The sequence below is a fragment of the Emys orbicularis genome, chromosome 1 (genome assembly GCF_028017835.1).
Source record: "Emys orbicularis isolate rEmyOrb1 chromosome 1, rEmyOrb1.hap1, whole genome shotgun sequence".
NCBI lineage: Eukaryota > Metazoa > Chordata > Testudines > Emydidae > Emys > Emys orbicularis.
This window is the reverse complement of record NC_088683.1, coordinates 46,478,913-46,506,529: the sequence shown is the minus strand read 5'-3', so window position 1 is coordinate 46,506,529 and position 27,617 is coordinate 46,478,913. Positions and strand designations below refer to the sequence as shown.

Here is a 27,617-nt window from a genome sequence, read left to right as displayed (position 1 = left end):
TGAATGACCTTGACTATGAGTTCAGTAATGGTCTAAGTCATTCAGCACTTCATGGGAGTCCCTCCCAGGCACAAAGACTAAAAGCGTTGTTTCTTTGAATCTCACTGCTGAGATGAAGATTGGGAGTTCTGAGTTTACAGCTGAACTTCAGCCTTCCATAGCTCATTAGAACCTTCTGCTGACCCAGTAGAATTATTGTTTTAGAATCTTTGTTAAAACTTAAGTGCAAAGGGCCCAACCTTTCATAGGATGAACAGCCATTGAAATCAGACTCCAAATGTCCTCAAACATTCCTTTGTTTCACTTGAAGGAACTTCCAATTTGCAGCTCTACTTTTGTTTTATTCAGCTTTTATTTAATATCTTAATAATTTGAATATAAATGTTTTGCAGGAAAACAGGCTGCATTAGAGCCATTTGTTTTGCTGAACCTTTTGCCGAACTCAACAGACAAATATTACACTTATAATGGATCTTTGTCGACACCTCCCTGCTCAGAGACAGTTGAATGGATTGTGTTTAAAGATCCCATTAACATTTCTGAAAACCAGGTAATTCATTTAATCCATGTGAAAGAAATAACTGTTCTTATTTGCAAGGAAAAACATTTTTCATGTATGTGGTAAAAGTGCATGGCATTACTTTCTAGCCTAACAACCTAACATTTCTTTTTTCTAGCTTTTCACTTGCACATGTTTCAATTAAAATCTATTTGTGTGAGTAACCCCCTCCACCCCGCCCCCACCCCCTTTTTCATTCATGGCTAGATTCTGACTACATGCCTGTGCAAAGTAAACTACTAACCCAAAGAAAGCAAGTAGGAAGCACTGGAGGAATAGTGACTCAGGGTATCTCTGAAATTGAAAAACCACGGCCGGTCCATGCCAGCTGACTCAGGCTATTGCAGATCAAGCTAAGGAGCTGTTTAATTGTGGTATAGACATTCAGGCATGGGCTGGAACCTGGGCTCTAGGACCTTGTGAAGTGGGAGGGTCCAGAGCTTGGGTTGCAGCCCAAGCCCAAATGTCTACACTGCAATTAAACAGCCCCTTAGCCCGAGCCCTGCAAGCCAAGTCAGCTGACATAGGCCTGTTGCAAGTGTCTAATTGCAGTGTACACATACCCTCAGAGGTATGTGTCTGAATCACAATGTTTCCTGGGATTACTCCTGAACTGAGACAATCTATACACCTTCCCTTTCTCAGAGTTGTGCCTAATATCAGAATCCAGTTAATTTTTATGACTTAGGGGAAGTGTGCTGTCTTTTATTTTTCAGCTGGCTGTATTTTGTGAAGTCCTTACAATGCAGCAGTCTGGCTATGTCATGCTGATGGATTACCTGCAAAACAACTTTAGAGAACAGCAATATAAATTCTTTGGACAGGTGTTTTCCTCATACACTGGCCAAGAAGAAATTCATGAAGCAGGTATTTACAGAGTAATTACTACTGCAGGCTTCACAGATTATAAGACTATTTTAAATACAACTATTGACCCCAATAATGAGATACTGATTTTAGCTTGAAGAAGAAAAGAGCCTAATAATACACAGCTTTAAGAGACAGGTTAGTGCTCATAAAAAAATGCCAGATTAAATGGAGTAGAAAATTAAATTCTTGCATCTACAGAGCACATGTAGTGAAGAGGACATCAGTCCAAGTGTCTCCATGCAGCCCTTTTAATTGCTTCAACACTGATCAAAGCTGCCATCTTGAGGGGTATGCAGTGTTGTTGTAGCCATGTCGGTCCCAGGATATTAGAGAGACAAGGTGGGGGGGGGGGGGGTGAGGTAATATCTTTTATTGGACCAACTTCTGTTAATGAGAGAAACAAGCTTTTGAGCTTCACAGAGCTCTTCTTCAGGTCTGGGAAAGGTACTCAGAGTGTCACAGCTAAATACAAGGTGGAGCAGATAATTTAGCATAAGTAGTTTGCACATATTTTAAGAGGGACCATTCAAAGTAAAGTGGCCCATTAACACCACTGCAGTCATAGGAGTGAAAGAGTACTTCATTTTCCATACCAATTTAATTATTTGTTGTGTGATGTGGGACCCCTGTCCAATAACATCTAAAAGGAAACCACCAAATTCATTTCACTTAAGCTACCAAGCAACTGCAAGAGAGAAGCTTCTTCTGATCAGCCGTAACTCAGACCAGTGTGTGTCATTTACTGTAAATGGATACAGCATCAAAGGTCAAATTTTGTTCTCTGTTACACCTGTGGAATCTCACTTAAATCAATAGAAACTACATCCATGTAACTGAAAGTAAAAGTTGGCACTAAATCTGTTAATTAGGGATTTATATTCACAAATACAAATACACTCCAAAAAGGGGGGGGGGGGGGTATTTTTTACCAGCTTCGATTCCATGAACCATAGGCGCCAACTCCGTGGGTGCTCCAGGGCTGGATCACCCACGGGGAAAAAATGGTGGGTGCTAAGCTCCCACCGGTAGCCCCCCAATCAGCTCCCACCTGCCGGCGGGCCCCGCAGATCAGCTGTTTTGTGGCGTGCAGGAAGCTGGGGTGGGGGGAGGAACAAGGATGCGGCGCGCTCTGGGGAGGGGGTGGAACCGGGTGGGAAGACGAGGGGCTGGGGTGGAGCAGGGGTGGGAAGAGGTGGGGTGGGGCCTTGGGGGAAGGGGTAGAGTGAGGGCAGGGCTGGCATTTTGGAAAGTTGGAGCCTGTGCCATGGACATTTCCCACCGGTTCTGGGCCTGATGCTAAAAGGACTCTGCTTGGAACTTGCAATGAAGTCAGTGGATGTTCTGTATTCAGCACTCTTACAGGATTGGGCCCCTGGCACATATATGTGATGCTATTTGCATCAAAATGCTGCTACATGGGATAGATTTATAGCATCTGTGCTATAATTAGCCAAAATGATACTTCAGTTCTGAGCCCATCCTTTCAACCTATTACAAACTTTTCAGATCATTGCTCTTGGAGCTGAAATTTCTCATCACTTTGTCTCAGCCAATAAATGATTTTTCTGAGGGGGAAAAAACTTCATAAAAAGATACCAAACTGTATCTGAATTTTTCAAACACAGGAACAGGGAGGGATGGAGAGTGGAAAGTGTTTAATACTAGTTAGAATTGAGGTCAAATAATTAAACAAACTGCTGTTTTAAAGCATCATACTTTTCACATGCACAGACACTTTTACATGAAGAACATGCACTCTACCTTGTTTAAAGAAATTCAGTTTGGAAAATAACTAAGAGCATGTCGACACGACAGCCCTAAGTCAACTTATGTTAGGTCGACTTTCAACCACCACAGTAATTACTGTGGTGGCTGATGTCCACACTACCTTCCTTCTGTCGGTGGTGTGCATCCTCACCAGGAGTACTTCCACCAACTGATGGGGGCAGTGTGGGGGCTGAGAGCCAGGGCTCTCAACTCCACACAGCTCCCTGCTAGGAGTTCAGCTTGCCCTTCCCCTCCCCCTGGGCTCTTGGCTCCCTGCTGAGACCTGGGGGTCAGCCATCCGGGCTTCTCGGATCCCTGAGTGGGGAGCCTCCAAGCAGCATCCCATCTGGGAGTGGGGGCTCTACCTGCCCAGCTTTCTTGTCAATTTCACGGCTCCAGCATGGAGCAGCCAACAGCTGATGTAAGTAATGCAGTTGCTGATACAAACTAACACAGCTATCACTGAAACCTACATAGACCCTGTGTCGCCCTAACTACACTGATGTAAGCCCTACGCCTCTCATGGAGGTGGAGTTATGATGTCGGGGGAGTAGGGCACTTACATCCATCGGAGGAAGGCTGTAGCGTGTACACTGACATACTTAGGTCGACGTAAGCTGCCTTGTGTTGACCTAACTGTGTAGTATAGACCAGGCCTAAGATTTTCCCCTCCCAAGGAGATGCTTGAAGGAGGGCCCATAGAGGCAGATCATTCCCTCAGATGGATCATCCTTTTGAGTTTAGGGAGTCCATGTTGTTGGGAGGGGATGAGGCCTCTCAAGCCTGTGGAACCTGGGATCCACCGATAAGGTTTTCCATTGGGATGAGACCCCATACTCATAGTGAGAGAAGGCATCTGCATGCCTGGCTCCTTCTTCCACTCTGCCTCTCTCTCCATCTGGCAGCACTTCTGCCAATGGTCATGTCCCTGCAGGTCACTAGCACTAGTGGAATGAACCCAGAGGGAGTTAATACAGCTTTGAGCTGTGTTACCCCCACCTGGATTTCCACATAGAAATAGGGGGCAGAGTGGGGGATGGTGCCACAGAAAGTGGGCTACAGCACTGCTCTGTTCCTCCCATCCCACACCGAAAAGCCTGGAGGAGCCCTCTCTGTGCTGACTCTCACAAGTGTGTGGGTTTACACAATGGGGGATAGAACTGCATAGGTAGCTTTGTATCCAGCTTCTCCCTTTCTGCCCTAGCAGGCAACGTTTCATGCCAAAGTGCCCTTTCATTACACATATGTGGAGAAAATATCTAAAGTTAGCAAGGCCCTTTTCTGCTCTCAGTGACACAGTCAGTGTATATAGGAAATAACCTCAGCTCCACGACTGATTAAATATTTTGTACTGAGTATCCAAAATGTCTGACAGTTGTGCAATTAAAACCTCATACTTAACATTGCATGAATATAGTATGACTTTTCTATAGCTTCCGGTTTCAGACTAGCACAATAGACATTTTCACACATGACTGATAGACTTGTATAACAGGGTATGTGTACATTGCAATAAAAAACCTGCCACACCTAGTCTCAGAGCCCAGGTCAGCTGACTCGGCTCATGTGGCTCAGGCTGTGGGGCTAAAAATTGCAGTGTAAATGTTCAGGCTTGGGCTGGAGCCCAGCGAGGCGGTGGTTGGTCTCAGAACAAGCTCAGACATCTACACTGCAGGTTTTAGCTCTACAGCCTGACCCCCGTGAGCCCGAGTCAGCTCACCGAGGCCAGCTGCAGCCGAGCCATGGGTCTTTTATTGCAGTGTAGACGTACAGATACAGAACAAAGTGTTTTCCATCTACTGAGCTTAAGAAACATATTTATTCTGTTCTTCATATCACCCTGGCAACAAACACATTTAGTATTTGTTCTGAAGTAGGAATTTAAAATTTCTAATTGTAAGTTAAACATTCTGCTCTGCCCATAGGCAAAATGGAGGGCTAGGCACGGGTTAATAAAAATTCCAGGTGTGCACATATTTTACAATTCAACCTAACGTGTTAACTCACTGTAATGAAAGGAAAGGGAGATTACTCTTGATGTGAATACACATAACTTCCTTTAATATTAACATCAGCTATGGACGTGTGTTAAGAGCAATATTTATCTAAAATGTGCTCATTTGAGTACTCAAATTTGTAGTATTTGAGGAGCACTTGTTCTGAACAAGATAAAGAAACTAGAAGAAAACTCTCATTGTTCTGAAAGGATCTTAAGGAGCTCTGAAATGCTGAAATATAAAAATTAAAACATGAATGGCTAACTTCAGTAATAAATGGAATCATATGCCATTTAATTTCTATAACCAATAGAAACTACAACTAATATTGTAATTAGCAGAAGAAAAATCTCTGACTTCCCTTCAGATAACATAGGCTCATGTTGCAATTTCTCCTTACTCAAGTGCCCATGTGAAAAGTTAAAATTATATAATAAGGCAATTAGGGCCAAATCCTTCTCCTGTTGGAATCAGTGCAATCTCTCATAGAGAGTAGGATTGCACCTTTCATTTATTATTATTGTTATTGTTCTTTATTATTGGTTATCTGAGTGGAATTGTCCTATGAGGTCTAAAAGGCTGCTAGTGATGGGAAATACATTCTCTATTGAATTACACACTGGGTTCAGAAATGAGCTGTCAGGAATTTCCATGCAGCCATGCCAGCATTGGCAAACTTACCTTGCAGGGATTGCTTTGTTTTAGGTTGAAAGGTATTTCATTCTCTAAGCCTGCATAGTGTTGCATGTAATTTTCATATGTGGCATATTTTTCATTAGCAGTAAACTTAAAGGCCGCACTTCAGGGCCCAACACAGAAAGCTTGTGAGAAAACTTTAGCCTTTTATCTGTCCCTAGCCCCAGTGGAAATGAAAATCTATTTATGTCTAACAATGATCAATTGTTGTTCATATACATCTGAAAATAATATTCACAGACACCAAGCTGATTATATAACAAGTCAGCAAATGTACTCCTCTGATGGTGTCCTGTAGGATAACTGTAGAAATACAGCTCCTGGTAATCTTACCCAGAATCAGTAAAGACATAAAAAGTCTATAAGTTCTTAAAATTAAAGACCAACAGTATGTGCTCAACATAAAACACCTTTTAACCCAACCTTTTGTATTTTCCTTAGAACTAGAGCTGTGTGAAACTCAGCAATTTCTCTTTACAGGATCTCGTGCAGATATTGGGTCACAGCCTCAAGCCTGATTACGGCCTCTTAATACCACTCATAAAGGAGACATAATTTAGCCACAAATCACCAGCAGAGAATTTCCCTGGCACAGGGAACTCTGGTGCTGACGCATCTGTGCCACTGCTGGGCCCTGCATCTGAGGCGATGTCTACACTACCACGATAGGTCAACCTATGCTACACAACTCCAGCTACGTGAATAACACAGCTGGAGTTGACGTACCTTAGGTCGGGTTCTACACCGTGGGGGGTCGACAGGAGAAACTCTCCTGTCGACTTACCTTACTCTTCTCGTCGGGGGTAGAGTACAGGGATCAACTGGAGAGCGATCTGCTGTCGATTTGGTGGGTCTTCACTAGACCCGCGAAATCGACCACCGGTGGATCGATCTCAGGGCGTCGATCCGGGCTGTAGTGTAGACCTGCCCTGTGCCTCCCCTCCTTCCAGCATAGAAGATGTGTTGTAGCATAGCAGAGCTTGACCATGCCAATCCTCCACTGGCATAGGGTCCACTAAGGACCCTATTCCAGTGGCAAAAGTTAGAGCTGTTGCTGGACATCTCTAAGTTGCGTCTGGGTTGGGACTGGCCCTCAGAATTGGGGTGCTGGAACCAGGTCTCTGGTGCATCCTGGAGCTCGGGAGCAAGACAGAAATGGTCCCATTTTCTTTGGACTGATTATCATGGTCTCACAAACAATACCCAGAGTATCACTTTCAATTTCAAATTCAAATTCAAAATCTCAAAGCCAAATTCAGTCAAAACTCTTGGGATTCACCTGAATCCACATCAAAATTGAAACCAAACCAAACTTCAAAATTCACATGATTTTTGAGTTACAATCTATTTGGGGCAGGGTTGTAAAGTGCTTAAAAAAGAATGATCAATAACATAACAAATTATAGAAAACCATAAATTGGCCTAGTTCCCTCAAACTGTTCATGAACCTTAGAGAAGCTTTACATCAAGCTGGTATCAATTCCTAGTTGGTAACCCAACATGAAAATAGATCAGTTTTGTGTAGATTTGGAGGGGGGTTTTGCAAATATTTCAAACCGGTCTAGATAGGACTTTGTTGCATTAGTGTATGGCAACTTCCTTTTTTAGCTAAGCCAACAATTCATCAGTGTTTTGACCAAATAATAGTGAATTAATTACATGGAGCCCAGAAACACAACATGCCTGACCAACATGTAGTGCAGGATTTTGAAGTTTGGGCTGCTGCATTTTGTGGCATATGACATGCCTCCTACTCAAGCAAAAGGCATCAGTAAGTGGCTTTCAAGCATAGGCGCCAACTCCATGGGTGGCTCAAGCACCCACCAAAAAAAAAAATAGGGGTGCTCAGTACCTGCAGGGCCAGATTAATCTTTTGTTGGCCCCAGTGCCCGGACCATGGCCCCGCCCCCCGCTCTGCCGTGAGGACCCACCCCTGCTTGGCCTCTTTCCCCCAAAGTCCTGTCTGACCTCCACTCCGAGGCCCTGCCCCCGCTCAGCCTCTTCCCCCCCCCCCCCCGATCCTCCCAAGGCTCTGCCTGATGCTCCACCCCTAGGACCTGCCCCTGCTCAGTCTCTTTCCCCTGAGGCCCTGCCTGCACTCTGCCCCGAGGCCCTGCCCCCACTCAGCCTCTCCCCCCCACCAAGACCCCGCCCGCTGGTCTCACAGGGGGGATGGGGCGGAGAAGAGCACCCACCAGCAAAAACAAAAATCAGCGCCTGTGCTTTCAAGCAATGACATGTCAGTAAAGCTGCGGCGTGTCACATAGCACACAATGCGTCTCACACTTTGCAAAAGCCATTTCCATTCCTGCACAGGATAGTCTGGAAAAAAACAGTTAACTGTTCCTGCTCATCAATAACATGTATTGAATCATAAATAGATTAATTACGCAGGAAGAACAATAGCCGGACCATTCCGGCAGAGCAATTATAAATGTACATAGGTAGCCGAAAGCCCCCAGTATTTCAGAAAGTGTCATAATCCAGTGTCCCTGAATGCTGGATTTTGTGTTCAGAGCTCAGAGTTAAATGTAGGTCACGTCATTATTATTTTTTTAGCATCTGTAAAGTGATAAAACCCCTCAGAGTTAGACAGTCCCTGCTCCAAAGAACTTCGCTAAACAAACAGAAGACAGGAGACACTGGGCAGTCCAAAGAGGGAGCAGTTTGAAGGTTTCTTTTTTTATTTACTGTTTATTTAATTTTAAACTCGCTTTTTGAGATACGTTTTTATAAGGTAGATGAAAGAGGAGAGAATGGTGACTCACTGGGACAGGGAAGTCATTACACACAAAAGGGGGTAGCATCAAGAAAGGCACAGAAGGCCTGATCCAGTGCCCATTCATGCCAATGGGAAGTTTTCCATAGATTTCAATGGGTGCTAGTTTAGACCCAGAGGTGGGCACGGAAAAGGCAATGAATGCAGCATTGAAGTTGGCATTGTTAGCAGAATGTAATGGACATGGGAGGCAATAAGTGGCTTTATTTTTTTTAATTGCATGTATGTGGCTTGGAAGAAGTGGTTTGGGGGTATTTTTCAACTAGGCTTGTAAAGTTAAGTCCTCAGGCTAATAGCTGCCTGGAACCCTTGCCCCACTGGTTTGGGATATTGGCTTTGTGTGTATTGTATGAACATGTTTCAGTTATTTTATCTGGTGCTCACTGCTCCTCCCAGCGCCTTCTCCTACACAAACCCTGTTGTTCTGTGAGCCCTGCTATCAAACAGTCTTCTCTCCCCATTTCCCCTCCCTAAATCTTCCCCACACTCTCCAACTGCTGGGCTACTTCTTTCCAGCAATTCTCCCTTCAGTTGCTAATCTTCCTCTCACTAGTTTTCTCCCATTCAGCTGCTAGAATGCTGGATCTCTCCCTCTAGGCTCTGAATCCCCTGCAGTGTCTCTGACCCTTACCCCCAGCAGCTGTTAGGGCTGTTGTCCTTTGCCAGCTGGCAGCTTCTCCTTCTCAATCCTGTGCCTCCTGTACTTCCCAGACTGCTTAGGCCTCTTCTTCCTGTCTCTAGGTTCTTTGAGTCACTGGGGAAGGCTCCTGGCCCCATCCACCTGGTCTCATTGACCAGCGTAGATTGGTTTTGGTTTCCTATCCTTGGGGGAACCTATTGCTCTCAAGGTTGCTGCTTGTGCAGAAGGGAGGGAACCTGCCGATTGACTGAACTGAACACTACATTAGATGATTTAAAGTGATGATTTAAACATTATCATCCATATCTACAATGCTCACTAGTAGGAATACTACAGCTACAACTTGCAGTGAGGGTGACTAAAAAGATATAGCCACCTGACAATAAGTAGGTCTGCCAAATCACTTTCAATTTGAACCTCCCCCTTTCACCATGGAAAGACTCTGAATTCCCGTGGGAAGAGGGGGTGGGGCCAGTTGCTTCCCCATACAGCCAATTCAACAGAGCACTGAGCACTGGGTTGTATCCTACCTATTGACAGCATCCCTCATCATAGGTGCTGGAACTAGGGGTCCTTGGGGTGCTGCTGCACCCCCTGGCTTGAAGTGGTTTTCCATATACAGGGTTTATAGTTTAGTTCAATGGCTCTCAGCACCCCCACTATACAAATTGTTCCAGCTTCCCTGTTCCTCATGGTTGCTTACAATTGAAAAGGCAAAAAACATCCTCTGGTTATTTGTATTGATTTCCTTATGCCATCTGGAGGGCAGGAACTGTAATAGCAACAGTTGGAGTGATTGAATGTAATTGAAAATGGTTTGAAAAGACAATTTATTGTGGTTATTCACATTTTCTTGTACTGCACCTAAAGGAATTCACTATAATGCAGACATTAACACATCACCACTGTACATCCAAAATGTGAAAATGGGCACAGTGATAGGTTTCAGAATAATTTATAAGGGTCATCAGTGTGTCCTGGTGAGGGGAAAAAAAGACATGCTCACTAATTTTCGTTATTTTATTTGCTCCTACAAAAAAAGAACTTTTAGGACTTCCCTCCAGTCTATTGTAGAGAAGTTTGCTTTTGCAAAACAGGTTTCAGAGTAGCAGCCGTGTTAGTCTGTATCCGCAAAAATAACAGGAGTACTTGTGGCACCTTAGAGACTAACAAATTTATTAGAGCATAAGCTTTCGTGGGCTACAACCCACTTCTTCGGATGCATATAGAGTGAACCATATATTGAGGAGATATATATACACACACATACAGAGAGCATGAACAGGTGGGAGTTGTCTTACCAACTCTGAGAGGCCAATTAAGTAAGAGAAAAAAAACTTTTGAAGTGATAATCAAGATGGTTCAGTACAGACAGTTTGATAAGAAGCAAGTGTGAAAATACTTACAAGGGGAGATAGATTCAATGTTTGTAATGGCTCAGCCATTCCCAATCCCTATTTAGCCCTGAGTTGATTGTGTCTAGTTTGCATATCAATTCCAGCTCAGCAGTCTCTCGTTGGAGTCTGTTTTTGAAGTTTTTCTGTTTTAAGATAGCCACCCGCAGGTCTGTCAAAGAATGGCCAGACAGGTTAAAGTGTTCTCCCACTGGTTTTTGAGTATTATGATTCCTGATGTCAGATTTGTGTCCATTAATTCTTTTGCGTAGAGACTGTCCGGTTTGGCCAATGTACATGGCAGAGGGGCATTGCTGGCACATGATGGCATATATCACATTGGTAGATGTGCAGGTGAACGAGCCGCTGATGGTATAGCTGATGTGATTAGGCCCTATGATGGTGTTACTTGAATAGATATGTGGACAGAGTTGGCATCGGGCTTTGTTACAAGGATAGGTTCCTGGGTCAGTGTTTTTGTTCAGTGATGTGTGGTTGCTGGTGAGTATTTGCTTTAGGTTGGGGGGTTGTCTGTAAGCGAGGACAGGTCTGTCTCCCAAGATCTGTGAGAGTAAAGGATCATCTTTCAGGATAGGTTGTAGATCTCTGATGATGCGCTGGAGAGGTTTTAGTTGGGGGCTGAAGGTGACAGCTAGTGGTGTTCTGTTATTTTCTTTGTTGGCCCTGTCTTGTAGGAGTTGACTTCTGGGTACTCGTCTGGCTCTGTCAATCTGTTTTTTCACTTCAGCAGGTGGGTATTGTAGTTTTAAGAATGCTTGATAGAGATCTTGTAGGTGCTTGTCTCTATCTGAGGGATTGGAGCAAATGCGGTTATATCTTAGAGCTTGGCTGTAGACAATGGATCGTGTGGTGTGTCCTGGATGGAAGCTGGAGGCATGTAGGTAAGTGTAGCGGTCAGTAGGTTTCCGGTACAGGGTGGTATTTATGTGACCATCGCTTATTAGCACAGTAGTGTCCAGGAAATGGACCGCTTGTGTGGATTGATCTAGGCTGAGGTTGATGGTGGGATGGAAATTATTGAAATCATGGTGGAATTCCTCAAGGGCTTCTTTTCCATGGGTCCAGATGATGAAGATGTCATCAATGTAGCGCAAGTAGAGTAGGGGCGTTAGGGGACGAGAGCTAAGGAAGCGTTGTTCTAAGTCAGCCATAAAAATGTTGGCATACTGCGGGGCCATGCGGGTACCCATAGCAGTGCCGCTGACTTGAAGGTATATATTGTCCCCAAATGTGAAATAGTTGTGGGTGAGGACAAAGTCACAGAGTTCAGCCACTAGGTTAGCTGTGACATTATCGGGGATACTGTTCCTGATAGCTTGTAGTCCATCTGTGTGTGGAATATTGGTGTAGAGGGCTTCTACGTCCATAGTGGCCAGGATGGTGTTTTCTGGAAGATCACCGATGGATTCTAGTTTCCTCAGGAAGTCAGTAGTATCTCGAAGATAGCTAGGAGTGCTGGTAGCGTAGGGTCTGAGGAGAGAGTCCACATAACCAGACAAGCCTGATGTTAGGGTGCCAATGCCTGAGATGATGGGGCGTCCAGGATTTCCAGGTTTATGGATCTTGGGTAGCAAATAGAATGTCCCTGGTCGGGGTTCTAGGCATGTGTCTGTACAGATTTGTTCCTGTGCTTTGTCAGGGAGTTTTTTTAGCAGATGGTGTAATTTCTTTAGGTAATCCTCAGTGGGATCAGAGGATAATGGCCTGTAGAATGTGGTGTTAGAGAGCTGTCTAGCAGCCTCTTGGTCATATTCCAATTTATTCATGATGACGACAGCACCTCCTTTGTCAGCCTTTTTGATAATGATGTCAGGGTTGTTTCTGAGGCTGTAGATGGCGTTGTGTTCAGCATGGCTGAGGTTATGGGGCAAGTGATGTTGCTTATCCACAATTTCAGCCTTTGCACGTTCACGGAAGCAATCTATGTAGAAATCCAGTCTGTTGTTTCGACCGTCCGGAGGAGTCCACGCAGAATCCTTTTGTTTGTAGTGCTGGTAGGGGGGATTCTGTGGGTTAGTATGCTGTTCAGAGGTATGTTGGAAATATTCTTTGAGTCGGAGACGTCGAAAGTAGGATTCTAGGTCACCGCAGAACTGTATCATGTTCGTGGGTCTGGAGGGACAAAAGGAGAGGCCCCGAGATAGGACAGACTCTTCTGCTGGGCTAAGAGTATAGCTGGAAAGGTTAACAATATTGCTGGGTGGGTTAAGGGAACTACTGTTGTGGCTCCTTGTGGCATGTAGCAGTTTAGATAGTTTAGTGTCCTTTTTCCTTTGTAGAGAGGCAAAGTTTGTCTTGTAAATGGCTTGTCTAGTTTTTGTAAAGTCTATCCATGAGGAAGTTTGTGTGGAAGGTTGGTTTCTTATGAGAGTATCCAGTTTTGAGAGCTCATTCTTAATCTTTCCCTGTTTGTTGTATAGGATGCTGATCAGGTGGTTTCGCAGTTTCTTTGAGAGTGTGTGACACAGTCTCTCAGCATAGTCTGTGTGATATGTAGATTGTAATGGATTTTTTACCTTTAGTCCTTTTGGTATGATGTCCATCTGCTTGCATTTGGAAAGGAAGATGATGTCTGTCTGTATCTGTACGAGTTTTTTCATGAAGTTGATGGATTTCCACTCCATACGGCTAAATGCAGTGCCTTGCATAATGACAGGTTTCAGAGTAGCAGCCGTGTTAGTCTGTATCCGCAAAAATAACAGGAGTACTTGTGGCACCTTAGAGACTAACAAATTTATTAGAGCATAAGCTTTCGTGGGCTACAACCCACTTCTTCGGATGCATATAGAGTGAACCATATATTGAGGAGATATATATACACACACATACAGAGAGCATGAACAGGATTGGGAATGGCTGAGCCATTACAAACATTGAATCTATCTCCCCTTGTAAGTATTTTCACACTTGCTTCTTATCAAACTGTCTGTACTGAACCATCTTGATTATCACTTCAAAAGTTTTTTTTCTCTTACTTAATTGGCCTCTCAGAGTTGGTAAGACAACTCCCACCTGTTCATGCTCTCTGTATGTGTGTGTATATATATCTCCTCAATATATGGTTCACTCTATATGCATCCGAAGAAGTGGGTTGTAGCCCACGAAAGCTTATGCTCTAATAAATTTGTTAGTCTCTAAGGTGCCACAAGTACTCCTGTTATTTTTGCAAAACAATATTTAGTTCCAGTGCCCTCCTGTGGTCAAGATGCAAATTGCAAAGTTAATTAAAAGTTCAATATCCGTTCCTGCCCCTCTATTGCAAACTGCAGTTTTGTCTTCACAAGATTTGTCCTCATGGAATCTTTGGGGAATTTAGCTGCTAAAATCTAAGAATTCTCTACTAAGCATGTGTGAAATATGATTTTTCAAAAGCTTATAATGGCCAAATTTGGTCAGATTTTCACACAGATGGCAAAAGGCCTATCTATTTACAGTGTAGTGGTAGCCATGTTGGTCTCAGGATATTAGAAAGAGGGGGTGGGTGAGGACATATCTTTTATTGGATCGACTTCAGTTGGTGAGAGAGACAAGCTTTCAAGCTTACACATGTACTCAAAGGCCATTCCCCAACCAATTTCAGGTCCCTGCTCCAAAGAAATAATACCATCCCCTCACCTCACAGGGGTCTCGTTAAAATAAATTAGTTAATGTTTGTGAAACACACATATGCCATAGCAACGAGAACCAGAGTAAAGCCCATGAGGAAATTAATTTTTGTCTTCAGAGCAGGGTTTGCATAGAGTACAGTAAATAAGGCATAGACTAGGGGCACACATTGAGCCGTCAGGAGAAAACAAAAATTGAATAGCTACACCATCCATCCTGTGCAGTGAATGAGGCAGGGGCCCTATGGAATAAATAGCATGTGATCATGTAATTAAAGGCTGTATCATATGCACATGAACAAGCAGGGGGAGATTGTACAGGAAACTTTATTTCTACCATTTCCTACCTTTTGAGTGCTTGACTTTGCAACCTTAACAATGTTCTTTTAACACAGTTTTTTGTTTGTAATTTTTTATTTGCATTGTAGTAGCACCAAAAAAACATGGTAGGCTCTGTGCTTTCTGTGTACAGAGAAAGACACAGTCCATGCTGCAAAGCTTTTACAATCTAAGAAGACAAGTGGTGTATGATGGGTGAGGGGCACAGTCAACATATACAATTTTATATATGCATTTTAAAGTAAATGAACAAATATCACTGATTTCTCAACTTGTCTGTTATTAGTTGGCCAGTTGCTTGTCAGCCTCGTGGAAGAAGTGGGTCTTTAGAGCGGGTGTAAAAGGAGAAGACAGAGGGCTAAGGACTGAGCCATGTAGAACCCCCACAGAGAGTGGGTGAAGGGATAAGAAGGATGGCAGGAATGGCCAGAGAGGTAGGAGGAGGCCAGAAGAGGACAGAGCCACTATCTCCTCAGGAGGGAACAAGGTTTGGAGAAGGAGAATGGATGCTGAAATCAGCAGAGGAGATGAGGACAGAGTGGAAGCCCTGAGATTACCGCAGGAACAGGTCATTAGAGTTTGTGAAAGGAACATTAGATTGGATTCCAGGATACTAATATCTCCTAGAAGTAGGATTAGATGATGTAATGGAAAGTGATATCTGAAAAGATCTCTCTATTAACTTAATTAAAGATTCTCATAGCTGTCCCAGGCTAGAATAGAAAATAATACTGTATGTATTAAACCCTGGACTAGGTCACTTTACTCTTCAGTGTAAGCTGACGTGATCTGTCATCTTTTAGTTAGCCTTTGCAAAATAGTTTGTATACTAAGTTAATGTGATTTAGTCATGTAGGGATAAACCCCTTAGGCCTGATGTGCTCATTTACACCACACACTGGTCCAGTTCTCAGGTAATTTAAGTAGTAAAGTGACAAAATCTGATTCTCCCATGTAATTTGTATTCAATCACCTGTATATTTGGAAGAGTATTGAAGTGTTGAACTATGAGACAAGGATAGCTGATATTTTGATACATGTAATTGAAGGAGGCCAGTCTATCATCTTGTACTATAGCTTTAATTTTTTTAATCCTTTTTCTGTCCAATTTGTATTATGTGTCGAGTTGGCCTTTATCCTGAGACATGGGTTATATCCTAGTGGTACAAGAAGAGAATTAGCAAATGCCCCTTGTAGATGCAAAGTCTGGACTTTTCCTTAAGGATGTGGGTAGCCTCTTAAAGTATATAAAAGAAGAAAGGGAACCAAATGGCATAGTTAAGCTTTGTTCCATTTAAAACCAAGCTGATGTGTATACACAGCTACTAGAAGGGAACCACCTTACAACAGGGCACATTTGGAATGCTAGATAATATAGATACAAATCTGGCAACCCTAGGAGCCTGCAGTTGCCCAGGATTTTTTAGGAGTTTTGTGTGACAAGTGAGGCTATTTTTTTAATCCCATATAAAGTGCATGATAAGCCTGTTTATTCGAGGAAAGAGCAAGTGGGAGACCTTGAAAGTCAAGAGGCTAATGATATAAGTCAATTTGGGCAGATATTCATTTTGGCTATTTCTATTATTCCCAATAAGGGCAGAGGGAGTAGATACTACCTCTCTACATCCTTGGACATTTCTTTTAATATATAGTCCATATTTATAGAAACCATTTCAGGAAGATTAGGACAAATTTTAATACCTAAATAAGTTATTTCCTTTCATATTTGAAATGGAAAAATGCTGAAACTGAGAAGGATCTGGTCTTTTGGATATATCCATTGCTTGCGATTCATCCCAGTTAATGCAAAAACCAAAGATCTTTCAAAAAATATCAACTACATTCAATAATGATAGGAGGATTCTTCAATAGTACTATTATATCATCAACATATAAACTGATTTTGTATTCTCTCCTGTTTCCAGTCACACCTTCAGTGGCTGAGTGCTGATGTATGTACATTGCCAGTGCTTCAAGAGAGATTAAAAAGGAGGGGTGAAAACGGACAGACAGCCCTGTTGTGTCCCTCTTTCTAGCTGAAATATGGGCAAAATAATTCAATTAGTTGATAGTAAAGTGTGGGGAGAGTTGTATAATACACTGACCCAATCCAGGAATATTGGTCCAAATCTGAATTCTTTTAGTATTCATTAGGTAAAGCCATTCAACCTTATCAAAGGCTTTCTCTGCATCTAGAGATAACTCTGTGAAGGGAATATCTGACATCTGAGCTTGCTGGATCAAGTGAGCGATTTTTCTTGTGTTAGCAGCAGCCAATCTGCCTTTAATGAAAGCAACCTGATCTGCATGTATAATTGTTGGGATGATAGTGTTCAGTCATGTAGCTAAAATGTTTGCATTTATTTTGCAATCTGTGTTCAATAGAGATATGGGGCAGAAGTCATCACAATTGTGATGATCTTTTTTCTTCTTTGATATTAAAGTAATTAAAGTAGTTCTCATGTCACGAGTAAGGCTACAGTTTAGTCACAGAGGTCATGGAAGTCATGGAATCCATGACTTCCAGCGACCTCCATGACTTTAGCCTTGGTGTTCAGGAGCTGCAGGGTCCCCTGCCGCCCGCGGAGGTGGGGAGCTGCTGAGTACCCCGGCCACCTCTGGCGGCCCCCGGAGCTTCAAGCCACTGCAGGTAGCGAGGATACCCAGGCAGTGGGGGAACTCTGGAGCCGGGGAATCCCCAAGCTCCCGGCCACCACAGGTGGCATGGAGATCCCAGCCGCCATGGGCAGTGGGGGAACCCCCAAGCTCCCGGCCACCACAGGTGGCATGGAGATCCCGGCCGCCATGGGCAGTGGGGGAACCCCCAAGCTCCCAGCCATTGCGGGCCCCCAGAGCTGCGGGCTGAAGGGGCACCCCACAGCTCCCAGCCCCTGCAGGACCAAGAACTGCAGCCAGCAGGGGGGCCCACAGCTCCCAGCCGTGGGCTGTGGGGGACCCTGGAGTTCCAACACTCAATCTGCGATGGGAGCCAAAGTCACGGACAGGTCACGGCTTCTGTGAACTTTTCTTTATTGCCCTGACCTGTCCATGACTTTTACTAAAAATATCCATGACAAAATCTTAGCCTTAGTCATGAGACATGGTTGCTTTTTGGAATGTTTCAGTGAAGACCTTTGAAAGAATAGAAGATAGCGAATTACAAAATGTTTTGTAGAAATCTACTGGAAAGCCATGCATCTCAGGGGCCTTGCCAGAATTCGTATTTTTACAGCGTGTTCAATCTCTTGTGTTGTGATAGCTTTGTCCATAAACAAGACTTGTTCTGAAATTAGGGTATTAAAAGACAGGACTTCAATGAAATCATCAAATTTATTAAAGTCAAATTTGTTGTCTGATTTATATAAAGCTAGATAGAATTGTTTCAATTGATTATTTATATCTATTGGTTCAAGGATGGCACTCCTGTCTTCTAGTAAGAAGGAAAAAATATTGTTGTTGGCTAGTCCCATCTTAAGTCTTCTGGCAAGTAGTTTACCTGCTTTATCTCCCCATTCACAATATCTTTGTTTGACCCTGTTGTGTGCAAATTCAACTTGGCTAGATAAGCATTTCTTATATTTCTATTTTGTGTTGATTAGAGAATGTAGGATGTTTTCATTATTTGGGCCAGTCTCATCTCTGCAACTCATCTATTTCCTTGTTCTGAGAATCTAGTAACTTGTCTCGTTTTCTTCTTTTGGGATGCATACTTATGCATTCACCCCTTACAGTAGCTTCCCAAAAAATGGTATCTGAGGTAAATGAGTGCTTATTTTCTTCTATGAAGTTAGACATGACTGAGTCAACCGTGGAACAAAACTTTTAGAAGCAGAGTGTCAGCTTCTACCTAGAAGATTTTAATTATGTGTAACCACCGTCTATGATAAGTATAATTGTAGCATGATCTGAAATTAATTAATATATTATCAATAGCTGCTTCTAGGCATGCTGGTATCAGTTCTGAAGGCACAAGAAAAAAGTCAGTTCAGAAGTAAGATGAATGTATTATAGAGAAATACATATAGTCATGCTCCTTGGGGTGTCTCAGTCTCCATATATCTTTTAAATCACGTTCATTCATTAATAATGAGGGTTGGCCTATTGTGCTTTGAGAGCTGGGTCTCATGTAATTGGATTTGTCCAGATGTCTGTCTAGCATAGTATTCCAGACGCCTCCCAATATTACAGGAATGTCTATTTTATTAGAAAGAATGTCCGCTATGTCTTTGGAAAATTCAGAATTACCTCCACTTGTATTGTAATTAGAATTACTAGAATGAATTTTTTTGAGTTGAAACAGACCAAGACTGTATATACTGAAAAGTTACACTTTTATGAATTACGATGGATGTGCCTCTGCTCTTAGGATTCAATGATGAATGATACTCAGCACCTACCCCCATCTTCTTGATTCTGTTGGCATCTATATCTGCTAGATGAGTTTCCTGCAATAAGCTACTTAGCACTTTTTTGATCTGAGGTACTTCCGGATTTTAATTCTTTTGGAAGGTTGATTAAGTACCTTTGCATTCCAGAAGCACACACTAAGAAAATTCATGACAAAGTTTTAAATGATATATTAAGACATCTAACCTTATTCTAAGGACACACATTTCCCCATTGCTATTGTAAAACCACATTTCTACGATATGGTCTTTATTTACACATATTAGATACTGGTTAGTTATGAATGAATGTATGCCTTCAATTGAACCTCTAAGATTATCAAGTATACAAAAAGATCTGTAGTTAAATATGATGTGTCTTTCAAAATATATTTGTAACAGAAAACAAAAAATTTTTAACAGACTTAAAACAAGCCAGCGTGGGCATGTTCAGATCCCTGATGGCTTCAATTCCATCCCTTCCTTCCCTCCCTATATTATCTAATAATAGTCTAAACATCTCCAATGCAAATATATTTAAAGTCAAATATTATCCTGTAAATACCATTGGGCATTCTAGAACATGTATAATATATACCCACCTACAGAAGTTTTATGGATACATACACACATACACATGTATATGGATATGCGTATATGCACGCTTATCAAATGTAAATTTACAATTGATTTGGTAAATCAAATATAAACTAGTACAAAATCGAAATATGAAAAATACAACAATATAAAATGTATATTCATATTATGTCAAATGCCCTGCACAAATTGAATAATTAGTGCAATTTAAGGTTTAGGTTATAGTCTACTTTACATGTCAGGAGTATTGACTGTTCCAAGGACTTGTGGTTATCATAATATCATGATTCTCTCTATCAAATCGTGATGATCAGTGACGATAATATTTCAGTCAGTAGATGGTGCTTAGTGTCTCAGTCTTTGAAATGTCTGCCAAGCTTCAGAGGGGCTTTTGCAAAATCATGTGCAGCCTGCTAAATCCATAGTGAAGGTGGATGGGTACTTTAAGATCCTCCTTGGAATTTGCTTTATGCCACTGAATGCAGCCCTCTTGTTGTTAAGCTCAGCTGAGAAGTCAGGAAAAAGAGACATTTTGTGGCCTTTGTACATAAGGGTTTGAGCTTTTCTGGCAGTATTCATTAACATTACTTTATCATTTAACTTCAGCAGTTTGAAGATGATGGGTCTGGGCCAGGGCCGGCTCTAGGCACCAGCGTTCCAAGCATGTGCTTGGGGCAGCACATCTCAAGGGGCTGCATTCCGGCCCTTTGGGGTGGCTCTTTTCAAGGGGCGGCACTCCGTTGTTGTTTTTTTGCTTGGGGCGGCAAAAAACCTGGAGCCGGCCCTGGTCTGGGCTTATCAGACTCCTGCCTTCTAGTACCAGGCATTCGATGAGCCCTTTCAATATTTAGTGGGGACAGCTGGGGGTCCAATTTAAATTGGAGCAGCTTCTGAAGAAAGTTAATAATATCCTTCTCCTCTTGACCTTCAATAGTCCCCAAGAAGTGATGGTTGTTTCTTTGAGGTCTAGTTTCTACGTCATCCTGGTTTTCTTCCAGTTTGTCTAGTCTAAGATTTAAGGAGGCAGTTTCTTCTTTAATTTCACAGGTTTCAATGACAGTCTTTTGTAGCTCATTTTCTAAGTGAGCCATTTGGGATTTTACATGGCTTGCATCTTTAGAGAGGCCACAAATATCTTCTGAGGCTGAATCCAGTCGGTCTGTGAGGAATTCTTTGAGTGCTGCAATATGTTGGGCTACGTTCTGTGGTGGCCTTGTGGTCTCCTCCTTCAGCTCTTCCTTAGGTCTTTTGTTGCCTCTCATTTTTTTTCATTGGAATCCATATTCAACAATTTGTAGTTTATCTAGGGGATTAATGTAAACTTTTATCACAGAAACTTATTGTTAATTTGCTAGAAAAGTAATTATTAAAAACAAATAGATATGTGGGGAATGAGGAGGTCCAGGACTAAGCAGCCATCTTCTTCCTGGGTACCATGTGACCCCCAACACTTGACCTATGAAGAAGTGACTATGGCCCAAATTTTCAAATCTGACCACAAGTTTCAGCCTTAGACTCCTAGCGTAAAAAATATTAAGGAACCTAAAATTAGAGTCCACTTTTAAAAATCTAGAGGTGAAATCTTTGACGTCAAGAACAAAACCTTACATTGACCTCAATAAAGCTGGAATTTCACCCTACGTATTTTATTCGTTTGTCTTCAGTTGCCCAATCTGTAAAATGAGCATGATATTTACCTACCTCAAGAAGTATGTTGTGAGGATTAATCAATTACTGTTGGCAGTTAGGAATTGTTTCATCCTCTGATGAAAACTTCTAACTGCTAAGTAAATGGAAGATACTATTGGCTGGAATTTTAAAAGAAGCCAGAGTAAGACAGGCACCTATATTCCATTTTGTCTTGTGGGGCTTGGACACCTCACTCTGCTAGGCTCCTTTGAAGATCTCAGCCATTATTATTAATATTCTTACTGTTGAGTAGTACCTTCATAATAATTTGTAAGAATACCGCTATTGATTGTAAAAATCTATTACAAAACATGTCCTAAAGTGCAGATATTGTCAAGGCAATGCATAGTTCCTCCTACTCTAATGGCTTCCTCTTTCACAGATTCATGAAAGCACAGACTACTAGAGACTTTTTTTTTTCTGAGACACATACTTAAGAACCTTTACACTTCCATTTTGTCACTTGCATGATTACAAAGAAATAAAATGTATCCTTCTGGGTATACCAGTATTTTATGACCAATAAGCAGTTCTAACACAAATCAAAAAGAATGTTATTCTCTAATTTTCATGGAACTTGATATGCACCTTTATCAAAATGTGAAAACTCAAAATGTACCAAGATCTCTTCGTTCTCTTAGATAATATCATTAAAAAGAAAGGAAAAACTCCACTTCCACCAATTGGAAAACAACCCAAATACAATGGTGACATAAGTAGATCTTTGGTAGTTTAGATTTACATGGTTTAGAATTTTAGGGACTGATCCAACTTCCATGGAAATCAATGGATAGATTTATGCCAATTTCCATGGGAATTAGACCACACCCTCAGTGCTCAGAATCCATTATGCTGTTTATAAATATTATGCTGTTTTTAGTTTGCAGCTCAGAACCAGAAAACGTCCAAGCTGATCCAAAGAACTATACCAGCCTTCTTGTTACATGGGAAAGACCTCGAGTTGTTTATGATACCATGATTGAGAGATTTGCTGTCTTTTATCAGCAATTGGATGGAGAAGACCAGACTAAACATGAGTTTCTGACAGATGGGTATCAGGACTTGGTAACTGTAAACTCTTCAAGTTTCATACAAAAGTGGTGGTGGTGAAGCACTCACAAAGAATTATTCTGAGGGATTATGTCAGGGAGCTGATCCGGCTAGAATTAATGTCTTTGGCTGCTGCTCATAGAAACTCTGCTTGTATCATTGGCTATACAGCCACAGAGACAAATTTAAAAAAAAAAAAAAAAACAAATAAAAAGCTATATGAGAGAGAGCTACCATCACCTCCAGTGCTAATTTTCTAAAATTGGTGTTCCTATTTGTCTGTAATACCTCGAAATAACTATTGCTGTGGTGTCAAAGGCAGATCTTGTTAGTCACAAAACACTTTCATCATGCAGTAAGAGCCTCTGCCCCAATGATCTTTGATTTGTAGGATGTTGTACACAGGTAACTAATGAAAAATTCAGCATCTGAACAATGATCCATCTGTGATTACTATATTGACTCACTGATTTATAATATGATGGTGCTTTACCAACACAAACAATTACATTCACCCCCTTTGAAGCTGCATAAACTTCACAAGGAATATTAGAATCTAAAACTAATATTCAACATAGAAAAATGTACTCTCTCCAGTTATTCAGTCGCCTGCCATTAGAACATTTCACAAAATCAATTGATTAAAGTTTTATGCCTCTTTTTCTGGCTATAAAATGTAAAAATGATGTATTAGAATGTTTCATGTGAGAAAATGTTGATATCTTCTATTGTTGTTTGCAGTGTTGTTGTAGCTGTGTTAGCCCCAGGATATTAGAGAGACAAGGTGGATGAGGTAATATCTTTTATTGGACCAACTTCTGTTGGTGAAAGAGACAAGCTTTTTTGAGCTCTTGTAAGCTCTGTGTAGCTCGAAAAGCTTGTCTCTTTCACCAACAGAAGTTGGTCCAATAAAATATATGACCACACCCACTTTGTCTCTCATATGAGAAAACACTGTTCTAAAAATAAAATAATCTAATATTTTCAAAAAATGTGCTAAGATTCACATTTATGTGATTAAACATGATTTTTCTTTTAGGGAGCTATTCTAAATAATCTGCTGCCCAATACAAGTTATGTTCTTCAGATAGTTGCGGTTTGCACTAATGGTCTATATGGAAAATACAGTGATCAAGTCATTGTTGATATGCCTTTAGATGATCCAGGTAAGTGTTCTTTTGAGCACAACAGTAACTTTTAGCTAAAAATCTGTATTCAGATAAATAGTTTGCTTGCAAACCAGTTAAAAATGCTTGACTATCAAAGTACACTAAAATGGAATTTCAAAATCATTGTAGTTAACCTTAAATTTGTTTAATGAGGTGACTTTTATTCTGTCACTCATTTTCTGTCATGTGTTCCTTTAAACACGAGCATTTTATGTTGATTTTTTAACTATAAAAATATATTGAAAAAGTGAACATGATTACAATTCATATGAATGATTTTGAACAATATACCTTTGGGAAGTAAAGCCATTTTGGAATTGTTTCAGTTGCATCCTTCTGCCTCCTAAAATTAATCCACGTCATAAAAATGTAAAGCAAACAAAATAAAGGAGCTAATATAAATTAAAAATTTGTATCTCAATTGATTTTGAAATTTTATTACATATGAGTACTTGGATTTCAAAGCATTTGTGGTGATGGAATTCCCTTGCTTCTTAATGTTGGATTGTGAAAATCAAAAGGGTTAACAATCAAATCTTGTTGATTTCAAAGCCAGATTTAACTCCTCTGTTTGTAAGTAAATGATAGGTAATCTTAAACCAAAATAGAGAGGCTTGTTCTTGTCCTTCAGTCATTCCTTAAAGTCCGTGGAAGATTTAGGGCTTGATCCAATTCCCATGGAAGTCAGTGGGAATCTTCCATTGACTTTAGCAGCTGTTGGATTGGAATGTGTGTGTCTTGATCATAGGGTCAGTCCATAATGGTCTTTAGCATACTCACACGCCCCAGTTTTGCTTATCATATGGATTAGATTTTTGTTGTTTTTAATTCTGGGTTACAAGGCTGGAATTCTCCCCTCAGTTACACCTACCTGTGCAACTCCAGTTAAGTCAGAGGAGGTACAGAGATGTACCTGAGAGCCCAGTTTGGCCCATAATGTTAAGAGAACCACTACTGATAGAGAATATAAGTATTTTCCTTTTTCTCCTTGTTACCATGAATTGTGTGAAAGTAAAGATATATGAGCATAAGCTGTTGTTTTATGTTGGGACATTTTTGGTTAAAACACAAAAGTTTCCAAGTTTCCTGTCTTTCAAAGACAACATGTTTAGAAGACTGTGTTTCCTAGGTCTTATTATGCTAATATTTATTAGAGCCTTTGTACTCTGTATTTCTCTGAAGAGAGGTTCTGTCAATGTAATTGGCATTTCACTTGAGTTTGTATCCTATCTGTAACTCCTTGATATTGGATTTCCTTACGTCTCTCCAGCAGAGTTTTCCCAACTTGTGCATCAAAAATCACATGAGAGGGGACTCCATCCCCAGACACCCACCCAAAGTCTAGACACATGACTATACCAGCCGGTAGCTTGGAGCAATGTGAGCCCCAATTGTGCAAAGAAACCACAAGCACAGATCCTTATTCGTGTGCCAAGTACCATTGGACTTAAGCAAGGCACCTCATTGGCAGATACCTTTTAAAGGATCAGGGCCTCGATTCCAGTATGACTCCATTTGGATTGAAGCCATCCGTTCATGCGGTTTCCACAATTAAACAATGTTTAATCCAATACATAAACTTACTTTGGTACAACCCAAACTTTACAGCTTTAAATACTCACAAGCTAAGATTCTCATAGTAAATTTGAACCCTGTTATTCTCTCATTCAGGTCAGTGATAATTTTGCCTTTAACTTCAGTGGGAGCAGGAGTGGGGCCCTTACATTGCACATACTTACTGTAGAAACTAATTTCACCCTCCATTACATCTATAAAATGCACACAGACGTCATTTGGAATTTTGTGTGCATATCTGAGGGCAGAAAGTGATCCATTGTATGTTACATTTATCAGCATAGGGTCAAGGCTTAAGGTTCTTACTCCATTTTTTGCAAGGAAAACTCCTGATGATTTCCCTTTGAGTGAGAAATAAGTAAATATGGAATAAGAAATTCAGGATCTGCTTCATAAGTAGTAATGAAAAAACCATACCTATATGCAGCATGAACAATTAATGTTATGATAAGAACTTGATTTTTGCATTGTATTGCTTTTGAGCTTTTAAAATGGTAACCTTAAAGTTGCATTAAAATAAATTCCTAGATATAAGTTTATCATTTCCCCATTTTTTAAAGAAAAAATGTGACGAGGAGATTAAAGCAATCTCTGTACATATTTCACAGTGTACTTTCACAGTTTCATATGCAAAAATGATTAAATTATGAAACTCTACAATGAAAGAGCAATGTAAAATCCCTCATATGTAGTCAGTATCATTAATATGAATTTACACTATTCCCTAGTCTTGTAAATGTCATCTTACATCCATACAGAGTGGGAACATGGGAACATGCTAAACAAAATGTTCATTCACTTGTAACTTCAATTCATTCATTCATTTATTTATTTATTTATTTAATCAGTTGAATTTGAATGAACTGTGCTGAAAATATTAAATAACAGAGACATGAGAAGGTATGTATCTAATGAGTCAGAGAAAGAGATGTGTTCATACAAACTTTCACATGCCAAATATAATATCAAAACTGATTTTGTGATCTGCTTTATAGATGAAGGTATGAAATGGGGTTCACAGTAATAAGATCAAAATATTTCCCAGAACTTCTGCTTCTGAAAAAAAAATTATCTTCACCTATGAAGACCTGAAACAAAATTGACTCAAATTCAGTATAATAACTTTTATATTCAAGATTTATTCTGAGTATGTCAGCCCAATTAGGATGGAATTCACTGCAATGCCATCTGAACAAATCAAATTTCATGTTAAAAGCTTAAGTGGACCTTAAGTGATGCAAAAGGCTTTGCATGGGCCCTCTGCTTGGGGTTGAATTTCACCCTTGGACTGCATATTTTTAATATAAGGGCTGTTTTAGTACTGCTGTACTATATATTTTTATTTACTCAACACCTTCTACCACTTGTTTGTTCTTGGTTTTCCATTATGCTGACCATTTTGTAAGAGAGACCCTTTTATAGCTTGCCACCACCCTTTCAAAACATTTCATTCTGCGAACCACCAGTAAGGGCTCTGCAGAGCACAGGTGATCCACCGATCAGAGTGAAACTTCACATTCTCTAGGCCTATTACATAAAAGAAAAGATCCTGTCATGGTCCAGGTCCTCTTCCAACTTCATCCCTGCACTGCTGGGTTCTAAGAAACATTACAATCTGTGGACCCTCCAGAAGGGCTCTGCAGTCCACTGAGGGCCCACGTGCCATCATGAGAACTACAATACTAGTCTATTAAGTTTGTGAGAAGAACTACCATTTTCTCCTTGTTTGTTCCTATATTGTTTTTTATTTAGAGCTGTGGAATTTTAAAACTTGTGATACAGTGTGTGTGTGTATATATATATATAGTTTCCAGTAAGCCTATGGCTAGTCAGAAAGGGTCTTTGGGTCTTCGGGTGCTTTATCAATATTTATTCTTAATGGTTAACATTTTCAAACCCAACTAGGAGATTTAGCCACACAACTACCATAAAAATTAATGGGACTTGCACGGCTAAATGGCATAGCCAGCTTTGACAATATCTCAACCATTATTTATAATCTGATTATTTGCTTTTGGAAGTGGTTTCTGAATGGTGACCTAAATGCATGTGTTTCACTCTTTAGATAACATTTGTATAGTTATGAAAGTTTTGCAGTAACTTACTCTATAGCTGATACTCTAGGTGCATAAATGCAGCCCAGCTCAGCTGTGTGTTAAGGCCGGCCCATGTGACAGGGTCCAGGGTTGAAGGTCCCAGCTGGTGTTAGGGGTCCTGGGTCTGGAGTTGCTGCCTGGCCAGGCAAGCTCCAGGGCAGCTACTCAGCCTCACGTGGTGGGGGTCCAGGACAGCCGTGCCGAAGGGGTCCGGGGCTCCCGGCCGGCCCCACAAGCTCCAGGGCAGCCGCCCGGCCCCACACAGCAGAGATCTAGGATCCAGGGCAGGCAGCCAGCCAGCCCCAAGCGTCTGGGGCTCCCGTCCGGCCCCGCAGGGTTGGGAGTCTGGGGCAGACAGCCCACCGGCCCCGCGTGGTGGAGGTCTGGGG

The 27,617-nt window shown here is 41.3% G+C and overlaps 1 protein-coding gene across 1 annotated transcript in view; it reads left to right on the top strand.

Moving 5' to 3' along the window:
• Positions 1-27,617, top strand: part of PTPRZ1 (protein tyrosine phosphatase receptor type Z1) — a 196,499-nt gene that overhangs the window by 111,497 nt on the left and 57,385 nt on the right. The window contains exons 7-10 of the mRNA XM_065401331.1: positions 393-550; positions 1,276-1,426; positions 22,219-22,403; positions 23,428-23,554. Of these exons, the coding sequence (XP_065257403.1) occupies positions 393-550; positions 1,276-1,426; positions 22,219-22,403; positions 23,428-23,554 (621 nt within the window). The remainder of the gene's footprint in view (positions 1-392; positions 551-1,275; positions 1,427-22,218; positions 22,404-23,427; positions 23,555-27,617) is intronic.